Below are 15,446 nucleotides of genomic sequence, written 5' to 3'. Positions count from 1 at the left end.
TATCAAACAACATTCTAGGTTAATGGAAATAAATACTGTGGGTGTTGGCATTTGGGATGATAAAAAAAGCATCAAAGAGAGTAACAAAAGACTTGAACTTCTCAGTTGTCATAATATTGTATTGATTTTATCGTATTGCTGGTTATCAGAGAATTAACTGTTACTGTCAGGTAGGATTATATTTCAATCTTTAGAACATGTGAGACGATTTAGTTGCAAACCAATCCAAAGGCAATGAGTTGAATTTGCACAGCAATAATTTTATTAAAATTTTTAAACCTATTAACCATTAAACCAACAGTATATATTCCATACTATGCTTAGGGTCAATTACCCAAATAAGACACCACAAAGATTGAAAAGAACAATAACAAATAAGAAATAGGACGAAGAAATGATATAAGCCTTAATTACATTAGGTTATACATATTTTATGGTGCTTGAAAGGTTTCGCTTTCCTGATTATATACGTTGTTCAAGTTTACGAACATTACCATCAAAAATAACATTCACGTTTATTTTAAAAGATATTCTCTAAAAAAAAAAAACTACAACCCAAATCATCGTACCTTCAATGTAATTTAATTAATTAATTATTTTTCTAATAATTGATTTTTATAATGGCTTCCTAATCTTTAGAACTTTGATACATTTACCAAGAAATATTAACTTTACATAACAAAAATATATTTAAAGTTTAAAAATACTAGTCAAAAAATAAAAGAGGTTCCTGGTAGTTATTGTCGTGAATATAAATAACACAATCTATGCTTGATATTATTTTAGAAACAAAAGTGAAGCAAATATAGTTAAAGGAGAAACATGAGCATGACACTATTTTAATATATATATATATATATTATCTAACGACACATGAATTATTACTTTTCTGATCATGTCTTTTTCTCAAAAAAAGTTTCTTTAGTACAAATGTTTTGCGAATAAATTAACAGCCAATATAATACCACCAGCAACCGAGTCATTAATGATCTCTGTCAGATCCGATAGCCACCCTGATAACATAAAAAAGTAAAAAAAAAAGAAAAGAAACGAGACTCTATAAATACTTTAACTATGAGTCATTATTCAGGGTATTGCAAGTAGTTATAAACATAACACCATGTATTATCTCCAAACGACAAAGCTTATATATTCAATTTTGTTCAGTACAATCCATCGCCATTCTTCTCCTCTTCTTTTGTAGCGCAATACTTATATTGAATATATATTTATTTATTTAACTAGAACTATGATATGGGATTGTTAAGAACTATCTTACGTTCAAGAATATCATGATTAACTGAAACTTAAATGTAATTTATCCATTCTATTTAGTGGTTGTTATTGTTTTATTAGCGAAAAGCTACACGATGAGCTATCTATGTTTTGTTTAACGAGGGGAATCGAACCCCGGATTACAGCGTCTTAAAATCCGTAAGCTTTCCGCTGACTCACCGGGGACCTACTAATCGGGCATACTCAAGTGTAATATGCCTGTTATGGCTGATATGGACAATTTGGTACCAGCAGGCATGCGTTTTTTACGTGATCTTAACTGGGCTATAGTAACTGACTTATTATTATTGAATGAAAAATAGGATTCACGAGTGCAAAGTAAACACACTGCATTATATATATCTTACGTTTCTTTTATTGAGGGCCACACGTCTCTTCTATATTAGGCTCCTGACAAGTTTAAACTTTGGTTAACTTTGACGGAAATTAAAATTAATACAAGCGTTATGTATAAATATCTTATAAGTAAGTAACTTTTTTTTACTATGCCTGAAAATACTTACTACTTCAATAGTAAATTAGAATATCAGCTAGAAAACAACGCTCTCAGATGTTTATTTTTTTGTTCTTATTATTCTCTGTAATCACGGAAGGAGGGATGGAATGTCAGGTACGAACGATTCCCGTTTTGAACCTCACGGAAAACTGAAAACAGTGCTGCAGGAAACGTGGCGTTATAATGTTATATTCACAACCTCTTTCGTTTGCTAATGTGGTTCTTCAATCTAGCATGAACTTTGTTTGGGCCATGAACTGGACTCCTATTGACTCGCGGCTTACATTTGAGAAACCGCCCCCCCCCCCCCTTAAAAGAATCCTATTGACGTCAATGGAAGGATATGCATTTATACAAGAAGGACCAGACATAGAGATAGTAGTATTAGCGATACTTACTGTAGAACTTACAACATAAATCAAATTATTCTTAAAAAGTGTACGTGTAGAGGATGAATTAAATGGAAGTGTATATGCCTTATGTAAAAGGGTCAGCGGCAAGTTTAAGGAGTTACAAAGCTAAAAGTCCGGGGTTTGAGTCCCCATGGTCGACATAGCATAGGAAGCCCATTGTGTAGCTTTTTGCTAAAATACCGAATCTTGCATACAATATTGGGTAAGTTATTTTAACAATTTGTATTGTTTCACAAACGAAATAAATCACCTGTCGCTCTATTCTTAACATAGCTATAAAGTATTACGCATCTTCAACCCAAACTTTTAATATACTTACTTAGTTATGATGATATGATATATATATATATATATATATATATTCGTAATAATTAGTTTACATTTTAGCATGTGAGTATATATATATATATACATATACCAAAAGAGATCCGAACGTGTTGCTAACATCTATAACGATTTGTTTCAACATTAAAAAATCTTAAAAACACATGATATTAATAAAAATAGAAATACCGGTGTTTAAAAAATAGACCTGTTATTTAGAATTTTTGTGTTGCAAATTGTAACTTCAATAAGATACTATTGCGTCACGAGTGTGAAATCACAACAGTTAGTTGAGTTACTAAAACGTCCCACGCGTAGGCTGATGATTTTTGTTGTTTACTGCGAGTCTTCTAAACACGAAGTATAAAAGAAAATCGTGTTTATTACATTATTTATCATGTTCATGATAATTTAATATTTTAGTATAAAGTAAACATGTTTTTAACAGTGTCATCACAGGATAGCAATTATTATTATTATTTTAAATAAAACGTTGAATTTTTGATAATAACGTTTCTTTGGTAATTATTTTAGAAAATGAGGGCTCATACCAGGCCCGGATTAATTAGATTACTAAGGAGTTTAACTCTCACAAATTAGGCATGCTGTCTAAAGCCATTTGTTGCCCACCTTATTTTAGCATATTTTAGGCTTAAACACAACTGTGTGGATTGCTTGAACTTGAAGGACAGTTACATTAGAATATTTATTTGCTTGTTCTTTTTGTATCTATTTTTTTTACTTTCTTTTTATAATACCAGCATCAAGAATAAAATCCGTAATGGCTGTTTGTACACCGTATTTTGAAGCTAAGAACAAATTAGTTCAAGGAACCTACTGACTAGACAACACACCCATGTAATATTATATATATATCAAAATCATTACCACACCCATATATAAGATACCTTATCGTTTATATTTAAGATTTAACCACATCATTTCTATAATAGATAAAAAAATGACCATTTCGCCTTAATTCAATTATCAGTACTTATACTTAATTAAACATTACTTCATCCAACATCCTATAATATTCGTTAATTACGAGTCTCTAGCTCACAGTTATTACCTCCTAGACGTTTGTTCATTTTGTGCTGTTGTAAACACAAGTTGATTCAGAATGAACTAGTACCAAAATATTAAGTTCTTGAACGCCGGAATGAATAAACAACCGTTCAAGAAAGCTAACTGTTGATATATCTCTTCATGAATGGAAACTATCACAGACTGAAGCCTTCAAAACCCTCGAAACTATTTCACTCAAAGACAAGTGAAAAGGCCAAAACTAATTTCTAATAACAAAAACGTTATCGTGAAAATAAAAGTAAAATAAACTTTCAGTTTGAATATTACTAGATATATTTAACCGAAACATAAAAAAACAACAACATAGAATAGCAAAACAAAAGGCAACCTAAAAACAGTAAATTCATTTTTGACACATTTTATACAAAAACAAAACAAACCCAGAAGTCAAATTCCAACATTAAATCTTTCTAGCCGAACCAGTTTTGGTGGTCTTGTCCAGAGGCGTCGTAATAAGTTTGATCGTAAACTGAAACATCAAAAAAAAAGAGAAAAAAATACCAACTTACTAATACACAATAACAGACTCAGACAACTCGCACGTAAAATAATAAATACAAATTATGAGGTAAAAACATTGAACTCGCACAGACTTTTTGAGCGTGGCTCTGACTTATTTTAGACCTTTACTGGAGTCATTCTGCTCAGCGTTCATGTGTTTGTGAATAATACACATAGTTACAATATTAATTAAAGGGGTTTAATGAATTTTTGTAAAGCAGTGAGGTGTACCACAGTGGCATGAAATGATTAACTGGGAATTGTCACAATGGAACAATTTCATGAGTATGTTTCATTAGGACCGTCACTAAATGTTAATGTTTTAATAAATTTATATATTTTAATAGTAATTTCAAAACCTAAGAACTTGTGTAAATGACCAAGGGAGGAAAAAGCCATTTCATTTCATGGGTAGAGTCCAAGTCAATGTTATAGCGTTGTATAATCTCTACTTGGTTAATATTGATAAAAATGGCAGTCTTCCTTACTGAACTCATTATAATTAATGGTTATTTCATATAAAAACTTTTGGGTATGAACAAGTATATCATGCCCCAAAGAGCCTTCAAAGAGACCATGAAAACACAACAATGTTTGTATATATAGTTTGCAGGTTTTTCACCCGACCTATACCTGGAGATGGCGTGGACAGCGCTCAGATATATTGAGAACCACTGTATAACCTATATACGACTTGTGTCCGTTCGTTCAGCCACCAGTAAGCATGATTTCCTTGTCTTTACCAACCATATTTTCTAGTTTTAACTCGAGCATCAAGCTTATGTTTGTTTAAAGACAAAAATAAGTCGGTTAGTTTATTAATCCAGCCAAATTGAAAATAATAAACTTACCTTTTATCACAGCTAGAGTAAAGTAGTTACAAGATAGATAATATTAAGCAAATAAAAAGTACATCGAAAGTAAATAAAAATCTTTTTTTTTTTTACACAACTATATTTACAAAACAGTATGAATATACTTCAATAATCAACCATGGATTGTAATAAGCAGGAAGATTTAGTTGATATAACTCAGAATCATATGTCTAATCTTAATAAGCAGGGAGAAAAAAATATTGACTTGTTTTAGGTTTCACGCAGGAACTTTTAATAACCAGGAAAAAACAGATGTGGTTTAGGTTTTCATGCGTAAACCTGAAAGATAAGGTAACAAAGAATAATTCACCTCGACCATCTGCCACACACCAAGCATAAGAAGGTTGAGTGATTACACCCACAGGCCCATGCTGGTATGAAAAGCTGGGAGGAGGTGCATGCAAAACTCCAGGTCCTGAGCTAGGTGGAATTGGAACTACGCTGTGACTAGGTTGTTGATCGAAACCTGTTAATAAGTAACTTTATATTAAACATTGTCACTTGTATTAGAATTTGTGTTTCTCCAGAAACACAGTGTTTACATATCCGGGAAGAACCACGTTATCTTCCCTTGCTAAATAACAAGACGAAAAATCTAAACTGTCACTAAGTAGATGGTTATTGCCGTACCACCAAACTCACCAAGAAATAAAAATAATTACAATTTTCTAGTTTTCATTTAAGATTTATTTAAAGCTTTTTAGAGGAACATCTATGAAGAAAAGGCACTTTCCTGGTGGGTAGACATACATGATAATCCAATAGTTAGTTATCCACACAGAGAGACTTAAGTATGAGGGACATTAATGAACTTCTGAACAACTTTAGATAAATAATGTCGTGGTTTATGATTTTGATAATTGAAAAATAAAATGCATATAATAGACATTTAGATCAAGACATCAAAATTATAAGAAATTCCTTATAATCAATTGTAGTTTGATAAACAAATGTTCTAATTAAAAGATGACATTAATTTATATCATCAATAAAATTATTTTAAACTGTCTTTGGAGATGAGCTTATCATTTTGTATATCAGACGCCCTCCATTCCAGTAATCTAGCTAAGCCTAGTTTCTTCAGGAACAATACAATACTATTATAATAGAATTTCAATATATACACTGACTGGTTCATTGCTGCTTTTAGCTTATTTAACTTGAGATTTAGTACGCCAAAAGTTGCATCTTGCCCTTTGATGACCTCCATCAGATTCACATGTTTTAGCACTTCGAGTTTTTCTCTTCCAAAAAAGTAACAACAAAGAAATGTGACAGTTAATTTTGATATTACATTAATGATTAATTTCCGTTTATATTCTTAGCTTATTTTCTAAGTTTCTAAGGATTTGCGAAAGTTTAGTGACTTTATGACTAATATAAAGAGAACTGCACTATTATATTGTTGCGTCAGCGAGTCACATGATCACCGTGACGCAACGTTTCTAGAACTATCATGTACTTTGGCGAATGTTCAAGTTCTTACTAGAAATAGGGTACGCTGGTATATAAAAGAGGGGAATGTAATGTGTGATAGTCAGTGAGTAATTGAACTGCAGTAACAGGGTATTGTTGAAGTTAACGTTCGTTCGTTACAGTGTTGTTTTAGCGCGAGCATTGAGATTAAGTGTATCGAAGAGTTATATTCGGAAAGAATAAACCAGTTTTATTAAGTAAAGACTTGTGTCGTTAAAGTTTCGTTGGAACGAAGTTACGGAAAGTTAATTAACAAACGGAGACGTAACAATATACTCTTTTTAAGAAATGAAAACAAACCATTCTTACGCTCATACGCTACTCCAAGTTGACTTAAAAAATATTCAGCTGCTGCTTGCTTGGCTTGATTAGGGTCAGGATAAGCCCTGGTACTCTGATTCAAATTGTATTGAGACGGCAAATTCGGTATCGAAACCTGTTGTATTGAAAACAAAGTAAGGAATTAGTTTTGTTTTTAAATCACGACATATTCGATAAACCACTTCTAAGTATTTTGAATTATAAATTACGGTATACATGAGATATAAGATTGGAAATTTTAACTAGTGCAAATGAAAATTGATACATTGAAAACACGAATACGACATGAGAACTAAGAACAGGGTATAATGTATTACGTCATAATAAACAAACAAAAATCACTAAGGACTGGACATAATGAACAAGAAAATTAAGGACTGGACATAATGAATTAAGTCACAGCTAGTACTCAGCGATTATCAATTTTGCAATTAGATCATTATTACGAAAAACGTGGTAAAAGATATTGAAACAATGAAAAAATTACAGTTGATAACTTGGTGTTCATAACTTAATGAACAACACGTGGCGTTAGACAAGAATGAACAGTAATCTGAAACTAATAATGGCTGGAGACGGCTTGTATCGCTAAAGTTTCTTCGGAAAGAATTTTTACGGAAAGTTAACTAACGAACGGAGGCGTAACAATATTGTTACGTCTCCGTTCGTTAATTGATTTTCCGTAACTTCGTTCCGACGAAACTTTAGCGACATAAGTCCTTATTTAATAAAACTGGTTTATTCTTTCCGAATACAACTTTACGATACACTTATTTTCAACAGTCGCTCAATAACAAACGCTATATCAACGAACGTCAACAATACTTCTGACTGCAGTTCAATTACTCACTATCTACACACACATTATTCTGTCACGTTGTCACCCTCTTTTATATAACAGACTACCCTATATGTAGTAAATGCTAGAGCATTCGCCAAGGTACAGGATAGTTCTAGAAAGCAGAGGGCGTGAGAATAGTCACGTGATCTCGCTGACGCAACAATATAAATAACCAAATAATGTAATTTGTTATTACACCTTGTTAACGTCTTTGTATAGACATTATAATATACGAAACAGTTTGTGTGTACATTTATATTTCTGTGCCTGTAGAGTATATTAAGTTTTATCGACTAACAATTTTTTGTTTATTGTATTTGTTTTCTGACTAAAATAGGATGTTCTGCTGCGCTTGTGAAAGTACTGATACGTTGTTTTTAACAAACAACAACATTTATCAAGCCGTTTGATATGCATTCTGGGGGCTGTGTTTCAAGCTAGAGTTTCTATCTTTCTGTACTTACATTCCTTCAAGATACCACATAACTATAGATACCAAAGCGGCAAGACACGAAAGTATACTCACAGCTTTTAATCAATGACATCAATTAACCTGACCTATTGATGTTGCCGAGAATAAAGATAACCGAAAAAAGAATACCATAAAAAGTTCTCAGGCGTAATGTATTTATTTAAGATTTCTAATTTTTTAGCGCACAGTTCAATATCTAACAGAAATATAATGTATTTTCTGTTGGTTTTTTTTCTGTATATGCGGGATAAGGTAAAGAAGAGCTATAGTTTTGAGAGTGTGAACAAAAACGGCGCTCAGTTTTAAATGTACATATTAAGTAATTTTATAAATTCAATTTTGATGTTTATTTTAATAATCAAAATTTAATCGGAATTTCGATTAATTGTTAAGCACTGGTCACAACACAACAAGAAAACTAAAATGTGATATGCTGATTGAATCATAATAGAACAAGAAACTAACGGCTATAAATAATGAATTAGGTCCCAACGTACAAGAACACTAATAACGAATAAGAAAACTAAATACTATACGAAATGAGTTCGGTCCCCAATGAAAAAGACAACTAAGGACTGCATAAAATGAGTTAGATCATAATGAGCAAGAAACTAAGGACTATATAGAATGAATTCGATCATTATGCAATAAAAGAACTAAAGATTATCGGTGTAATGAATCAGGTTATAATGAACAAGAAAATTAAGCACCGGACTTAATTAACTAAGTATACAACAATAGAACTAGGTGTGTATACAATGAATGAGGTCATAATGAATAGGAAAACTAAGGTCTGGACATAATGAACTAAGTCCTTATACAACAAGAGAACTAAGGACTGTATACAACAAATTAGGTAACAGTGAACAAGAAAACCAAGAACTATGTTTAATGAACAGAGCCTTTATGGAGCAAGAGAAGTAGGGGTACACATAATGAATTAGGTCATAATGAACAAGAAACTAAGGGCTGGATATAAAGAATTAAGTCATTGTGGATCAAAAGAAGTAAGGACTGTATAGAATGAATTAAGCCATAATGCGGCAAGAGAACTAAAAACGGGACATAATAAATTAAATTATGATATGCCATAAAATTAAGAACTGGGAAAAACAGTTTGTATATAACATGTTATTAGAAATAACATTTGAATACACTGGATTAGAACAAAGGACTGAATATACGGAAGTGATCATAATATGTGCTATATACTATGCCATAAGGCCGAATTAAGACCTACAAGCAAATTTAACATAAGAAAAATTATTAAATGAGGTTAAGAACTTGAGTTTACATCTGAAATCTTAAATCTTACAAAAGGCATAGAGATAAAATTTAAAACACGTGAAAGTTTTCTTTAAATTTGAATAAATTAAAACAATAACATATAATTATTCAGAAAATGTTTATACTTTGAGGCTTCGAGTACATTATTGATTGTAGATTTTATGACATACCACGTTCTTAAACAACTTCTTAGCATAAAGAAAAAAACAACAACAACTCTAAACTAACTTCAGAGCACCAGCAATTAATTACAATAATTTCTTTCTTGAATTTCGAGCAAAGCCACTAGAGGGCTACCTGCACTAGCCGTCCCTAAATTTGAAATGATAGATTAAAGGGAAAGCAGCTAGTTAAAAAACCTGCCCCTAAATCCCGATACTGTAGCTGACTGACAGCTAGTTAATCAAATAATTAGTTCTGTATAAATGTCAATTGAGATTAAAATGAAAACAGACAAAGAGTTTACCTTCCCTGTCCAGTACTGCACATTTCGTCCGTGCTCGTGGAAAGAAGATGGAACCGCGTCAATCGTTGCTGTTCCCCATCCACGTTGTTCGCAAATATCATTCAAGACCTAGTAAGTTTTTAATAAAAATTGGTTTAAAATCATGCCCATATTCCTATTTATCTATACGTTAAAACAGTAGTTATCTGTCTGTGGTATAATATTCTTATTGGAATGTTTTGTGCTTATCATGGTTACGTTAAAGAGTACAGAATACATTGATCAAGAGAAATGTTACCTTTGAGTTTTAATTTATCGAAATGCTGGTAAGATAATTCCATATATAAAAACGGGATAATTTAATGATTTATATACATTTCTTCGTTTACATGAGTTTCAACAGCGGACAACAGATAAACAATGATGTTTCATATTATTTTATTAGAAATTACAGTTTTTACAGTAAAGTAAAATACTTTTAAATCAGGTACGACGTTTCGATCACTGGTACAAACTTGTGTACTTTATCGCACCAGTGATCGAAACCTCGGTCCTGTTTTTTAAAATATTCTTCCTTACTGTAAAAGCTGTAACTTTTAATAAAATAATACTTATAATAAGTAAGTAAACTTAGAAAGGAACTATTAATGATGTTTAATGTATATTATTTTACCATATCATAGGAAGAGTAAAATTAACCTTTTACATTTTGCTTTGGTTATTTACAATTAATCATTTTGTAATTTAAAAAAATATTCTACATTTTTTGTCAACTTAAGATATCCAAAATTATTTTGTTGTTTATAAAATGCATCAACACCAAATACTGTGAGAACTAGTAAACCTAATAGCAGGATTACAAAGTAATACAGTCTGAATTACCTGCTGCGGAGAGCGGGTTGGTCGAAATGTAACAGGATTAGTTGGATAAATTTCCAAGTCATGGATCATACCCGACATGGGAACGAAACGAGACTAAAAAATACAGTTCATTAATTAAATTATTAATGGTCTCGCTAAATATGGGATTTTTATCTGATTTGAGTGCTTTATACGCGTATAAAGTTTAATAATAAACATGAAATTACTCGAAACGTTTATATATAAATATATATTACACAAAAATAATGAAACTGATATGTTTAGAAGGTGGTTGTTCAAGTATTTGATTATGAGACATTCGCTTTCATCACATACAATCTTCTGGTAGTCTTTCAGTTGACAATGATTAAACATTCTTTTCGCGTTGAAATGCAGCGAAAGCGTCCCGGAAGACACTGTGCTTATTCTATAATTTCAACAAATTCTTGATACAGCACATCATCATACGTCAACGCGATTTTATTAGCCGCGGCATAGCGGCTCATAGAATGGCTGCGAGTTTTTTGTTTTTTTTTACATCAAGTACAAACTTTTAGCTCATAGCTTCGTCAACTATTGACCGATTTGAGATCTAATTACAGTTTTGGACTCAGAAGGTCAAACCATTTCGACTGGTGTATTTGGCCACGCCCAAGATCTCATAGATTAATTTACTCTAATTCTGCCTAACAGAATATCAAATTGAGGGTAGGCTGGTAGAGATCCTGATGTCTAATAAAATCGAATCGGGTATACGCACGCCCTACGCTTGGTATTGCTGGCGCGCAAAAATATAGCTAATAAAAAGGAATAAAAGGTATCATAGATTAATTTACTCTAATCCTGTCTAAAAGAATTTCAAGTGCCGCGGCTATTGAGGATTCCCTTTTGTTTCAGATATTGTAACAATCCTTATCCACCGCCCCCACCCCTCAGCAGTAAGTCTTCAGACATATGACGCTAAAAATCGGGTTTCGCTACTTGTGGTGGGCAAAACACAGATAGTCCAATACAAAACCAAACTCATCCACCTATGGTAGTCTGGAGACGATATTTTGAACAACTTCACACCTGCACTAAACGTTGTCTTGAAAGTGAGACAGGTGAATGAAGTTTATCATAATATCTTAGGTGAATCACTACTTGTGACCTAATAGTGGCAGTAAGATATCTAACGAAAACTCTACTTGTGTTGACTAAAAATGGTAATTTTTGTAATTATTTTTAAAATTAGTGCTGCTGTCTGTTGGACATTCGTTAGACTAAATTTAAAATTCCAATTTTAAATTTGAATCCGTTGCTGCATTCCAATTTTACGAAATTGGATAGACCTGTTAATTTTTCTGCTTCGTTGAGAGGTTCTCGATTTTTGTTTAACCTATTTTCAATATCCTGGTCTTATAAATAGCCTCGTTTCTTCGTAATTATTTATGTTTAAAAAATTTTGCTCAAATTTCGAAGGTTTATTTTGCCATTTAAGTCTTGGAAGTCACTTCCTTCCAAATTTTTAATATCTTATAGTGAATCTTGTGATATATTGATAAGAGATAGCTGAAAAATGGCTAACAGAACGAACCTTTCGAAAATATAATGAAAACGATTCGTAAATATGAGTGATAAACTTTTTATCTGATAACTCTCTCTGAGACTTAACATTTTTACATTTGTGAAATCCCCATGGTTATCTGTTTACAAAAGTAAAGGCCAGTATGTAAAGTTTTTTCTTTCTATAGTCTGATATCGGACAAACACAAGGATAAAAATAATGTTAGATGAAAGAATGGGTCATCTCCAGCACTTGTAGAACGGTATGAGATAGATATTTGATATAAAAACTCAGTTTTATTTCCATTATAATTACGAATATGTTATCCAGCGAGTCAACAAATGAATCCAACAGTGTCAGACACAAGGACGTCAAATGTGGGAACAGGAGGGGCAATTACCCCTCCGTTAGAAGGACATAAAAATAAAGTTCCGGTTTTACACTTGAACTGTGTAAAGCTACAGATCTTTCTAATGCCAGGCCACATACTAAGTAAAGCTACAGATCTTTCTAATGCCAGGCCACATACTAAGTAAAGCTACAGACCTTTCTAATGCCAGGTCACATACTAAGTAAAGCTACAGATCTTTCCTAATGCCAGGTCACATACTAAGTAAAGCTACAGATCTTTCTAATGCCAGGTCACATACTAAGTTTTGTGACCTCTCGAACTCCGTAACCCCCCATACACGCAAATGACATTGGTGGTTATTTTTTATATTTTCAGCTCGTCATACATACCTCCACGTTACGTTTCATACCAGCTGCCCCTCTACCAGTAGCGTATCCTGTATATCCTGTCACTCCACCACGAGATGGTCTTATTCCAGCTGCTCCACGACCTCGACCTCGAGAGGGCATTCTTATAGGTGGTGGCGGTGGATGTACACGACTGTAGATAAGAAGCTTGTAATTAATGATTTTAAGTGAAACGTTATGTATGGAAACTGTGTTTTAAAGTCAAAGAACAACATAGCGTTGAGCTATGATTTAATGTTGTTTTTTATCTGAATATTTTCTTAAGATCTAGTTTCGCAGAATAAGCTATCCTTACACTAGACGATGCACTCGCACTGAGACTGCAGAACGACTTACGTAGACATGAAAAAAAGTTAACACCCAGAAAATACTACGGATCAAAATTGAGTATAACATTACTATACTAGTAAAAACAAACTTTTGATTACGGATATAAACTTTCGAAAAGTTTTTAAACTATTCATGTTGTACATCTGACCAGTGCGGGTCATGTGTCGCCTAGTTGTTAAGCGCATAGCTACACGATGGGTTTACTGTGCTCTGCCTACCTGTGAATCCGAGAGACCACGGCTCGCGTCTGGTGCCATAAAATTGCGCTCTGTACTTTGCGGCCGATTGACAGTGAAATTACAGTATTATATTAAGATTAAAGTAGTCCAAGAGATGGCGATAGGTTTTTACTGACTAGCTACCTTTTCTCTGGTCAAGGATAGCTAATTATTGTTTTTATCAAAGTCTCAATTTCTTGCTTACAGTAAGGTTACGATCCAACAAAACATTTTGCACCTGTCCCTCTCCCACAAATGACTGATAGGTAGATCTATGCAAGAATATAACTCTTAACACTTTGTTTACTTAAGATAATATAAATGTGCTCTGATTCCCGTGTTTTAATATAGTGTACTGCAGAATGTTCATTTATTAATCAATTTTTAAAATACAGTACTTTTATTTCTATGTTGTCCTAAAATTCCAGATGAGAATGTTATTGAAAAGCAAACAAACAAAAAAACCAATACTAGCAATCTGTTCGAAATGTACTGACTGTCCTTATTCAGAGCGCAGTATACCTTAGACTATCACTACTCTTACCTAACAGTTCAAAATCAGTGACAGCTAGAACCACTGACCTCTCTCTCTCCCTATAACGGTAAAATTTAAGTTTCGATACCTGCGGTGGGCAGATCATAGATAGCTTATCGTGTAGCTTTATGCTTAACAACGAACTGTCTAGAGCGTTACCTCGAAAATGTTTGAAACTACCCGTTAATACAAGAGATAAAACGAAAGAAAGCGAATATAGCAAAACACTATTGAATTCTTACTAAAAAAAAAAGTCAAAGGTTATGGTTCCACACAAACAGATTAATTTTTTTCTTATTGTACTTAATGAAAACAAGTATAATAAAAAGATCTTGAAATTTTATAAAGACAAGTATGAATCGATATATACGTAATCTAACTAGCTCTAGTAATATAGAAAGTTTTAATGCTACAAAACGTATTGAAACAAGAAAGTCAAAACTACAAAAAGTGATTTACTTAAAATTAAAAACAAAATATTCCTACTTTGGCAAACCACTGTAATTATGTTAGTCTGGGACAAATTAGGGGAAAAAATAGTGAAATTTTGATTCACTCCATAAACACGTATATAGCGATTTAGGCGGCTTTATAAATACAATAAGATCTAGTTTTGCTCAGCCAATACCGTGAAATAGTCATTGTTAATATTTAGATATTTTAAAGTTGGTTTTAAACTGGCGACTTTTATGGCCGCCATTTTGTTTCATCATGATTCTTGCTATTAAGTATTTATTGATAGATCTAATATAAATTATCTACTAATAAAAAAAATGAGTAACGAACTTTTTAAAGCTTGTTTAATCTAAAAATGTCTTTGTACTGATGTTCAAAGTTTAATATTTATTAAAACATGCTATTATACCATAGAAGTTAAAGGCGAACAAAAAGCCTCTGAAAGGACAATAGATAATACCCTTATTTCCATTGTATGAATTATCACCACTGGTGGTTTAAACGGACGTAATCATACATCGAAATCTGTCGAAGTATTAAAAGCAAAGATTTTAGTTGTTTTGATGTTAAGCACAAGACTACACAATGGGCTATCTGTGCTCTGAAGAATGCGGATATCGAAACCCAATTGTTTTTTCAAGTTCAAGAAATAAGAACAATACATTCAATACAAGAAATAGGAAATAATAGTATAAAAATTATAGAATCAAATAAAAAAGAAAAGAAAATTCGCTAGATTGCTCGTATGTGGATTATAAACAAATATATAATTAAACAGTAGATTAATACTATTCCATTTATTAAATTTTATGCAATTTCAGCTTATTTTAACATGTGGGTCGCGGGTTCGAATCCCCGTCCCACCTAATATGCTCGCCCTTTCGGCCGTGGGGGCGTTATAAATG

General features: G+C 32.4%; 1 protein-coding gene across 3 annotated transcripts in view; it reads right to left on the bottom strand.

The window, feature by feature from the left end:
* Nucleotides 1-1,981: 1,981 nt before the first annotated feature.
* The window catches only part of LOC106461352 (probable RNA-binding protein 46), a 25,768-nt gene continuing 12,303 nt past the window's right edge, over nt 1,982-15,446 (bottom strand). The window contains exons 4-9 of one of the 3 annotated variants that reach the window (XM_022388255.1): nt 12,985-13,135; nt 10,719-10,811; nt 9,858-9,965; nt 6,771-6,906; nt 5,305-5,460; nt 1,982-4,087 (exon numbers count right to left, since the gene is read on the bottom strand). In XM_022388255.1, coding sequence (XP_022243963.1) covers nt 4,029-4,087; nt 5,305-5,460; nt 6,771-6,906; nt 9,858-9,965; nt 10,719-10,811; nt 12,985-13,135 — 703 coding nt within the window. In that variant the 3' untranslated portion in view covers nt 1,982-4,028. The remainder of the gene's footprint in view (nt 4,088-5,304; nt 5,461-6,770; nt 6,907-9,857; nt 9,966-10,718; nt 10,812-12,984; nt 13,136-15,446) is intronic. The other 2 variants (XM_022388256.1, XM_022388257.1) reach the window with 2 other exon arrangements.

Source organism: Limulus polyphemus, unplaced genomic scaffold (genome assembly GCF_000517525.1).
Source record: "Limulus polyphemus unplaced genomic scaffold, Limulus_polyphemus-2.1.2 Scaffold941, whole genome shotgun sequence".
NCBI classification, from domain to species: Eukaryota; Metazoa; Arthropoda; class Merostomata; order Xiphosura; family Limulidae; genus Limulus; species Limulus polyphemus.
This window is presented reverse-complemented; position numbering and strand designations above follow the sequence as displayed.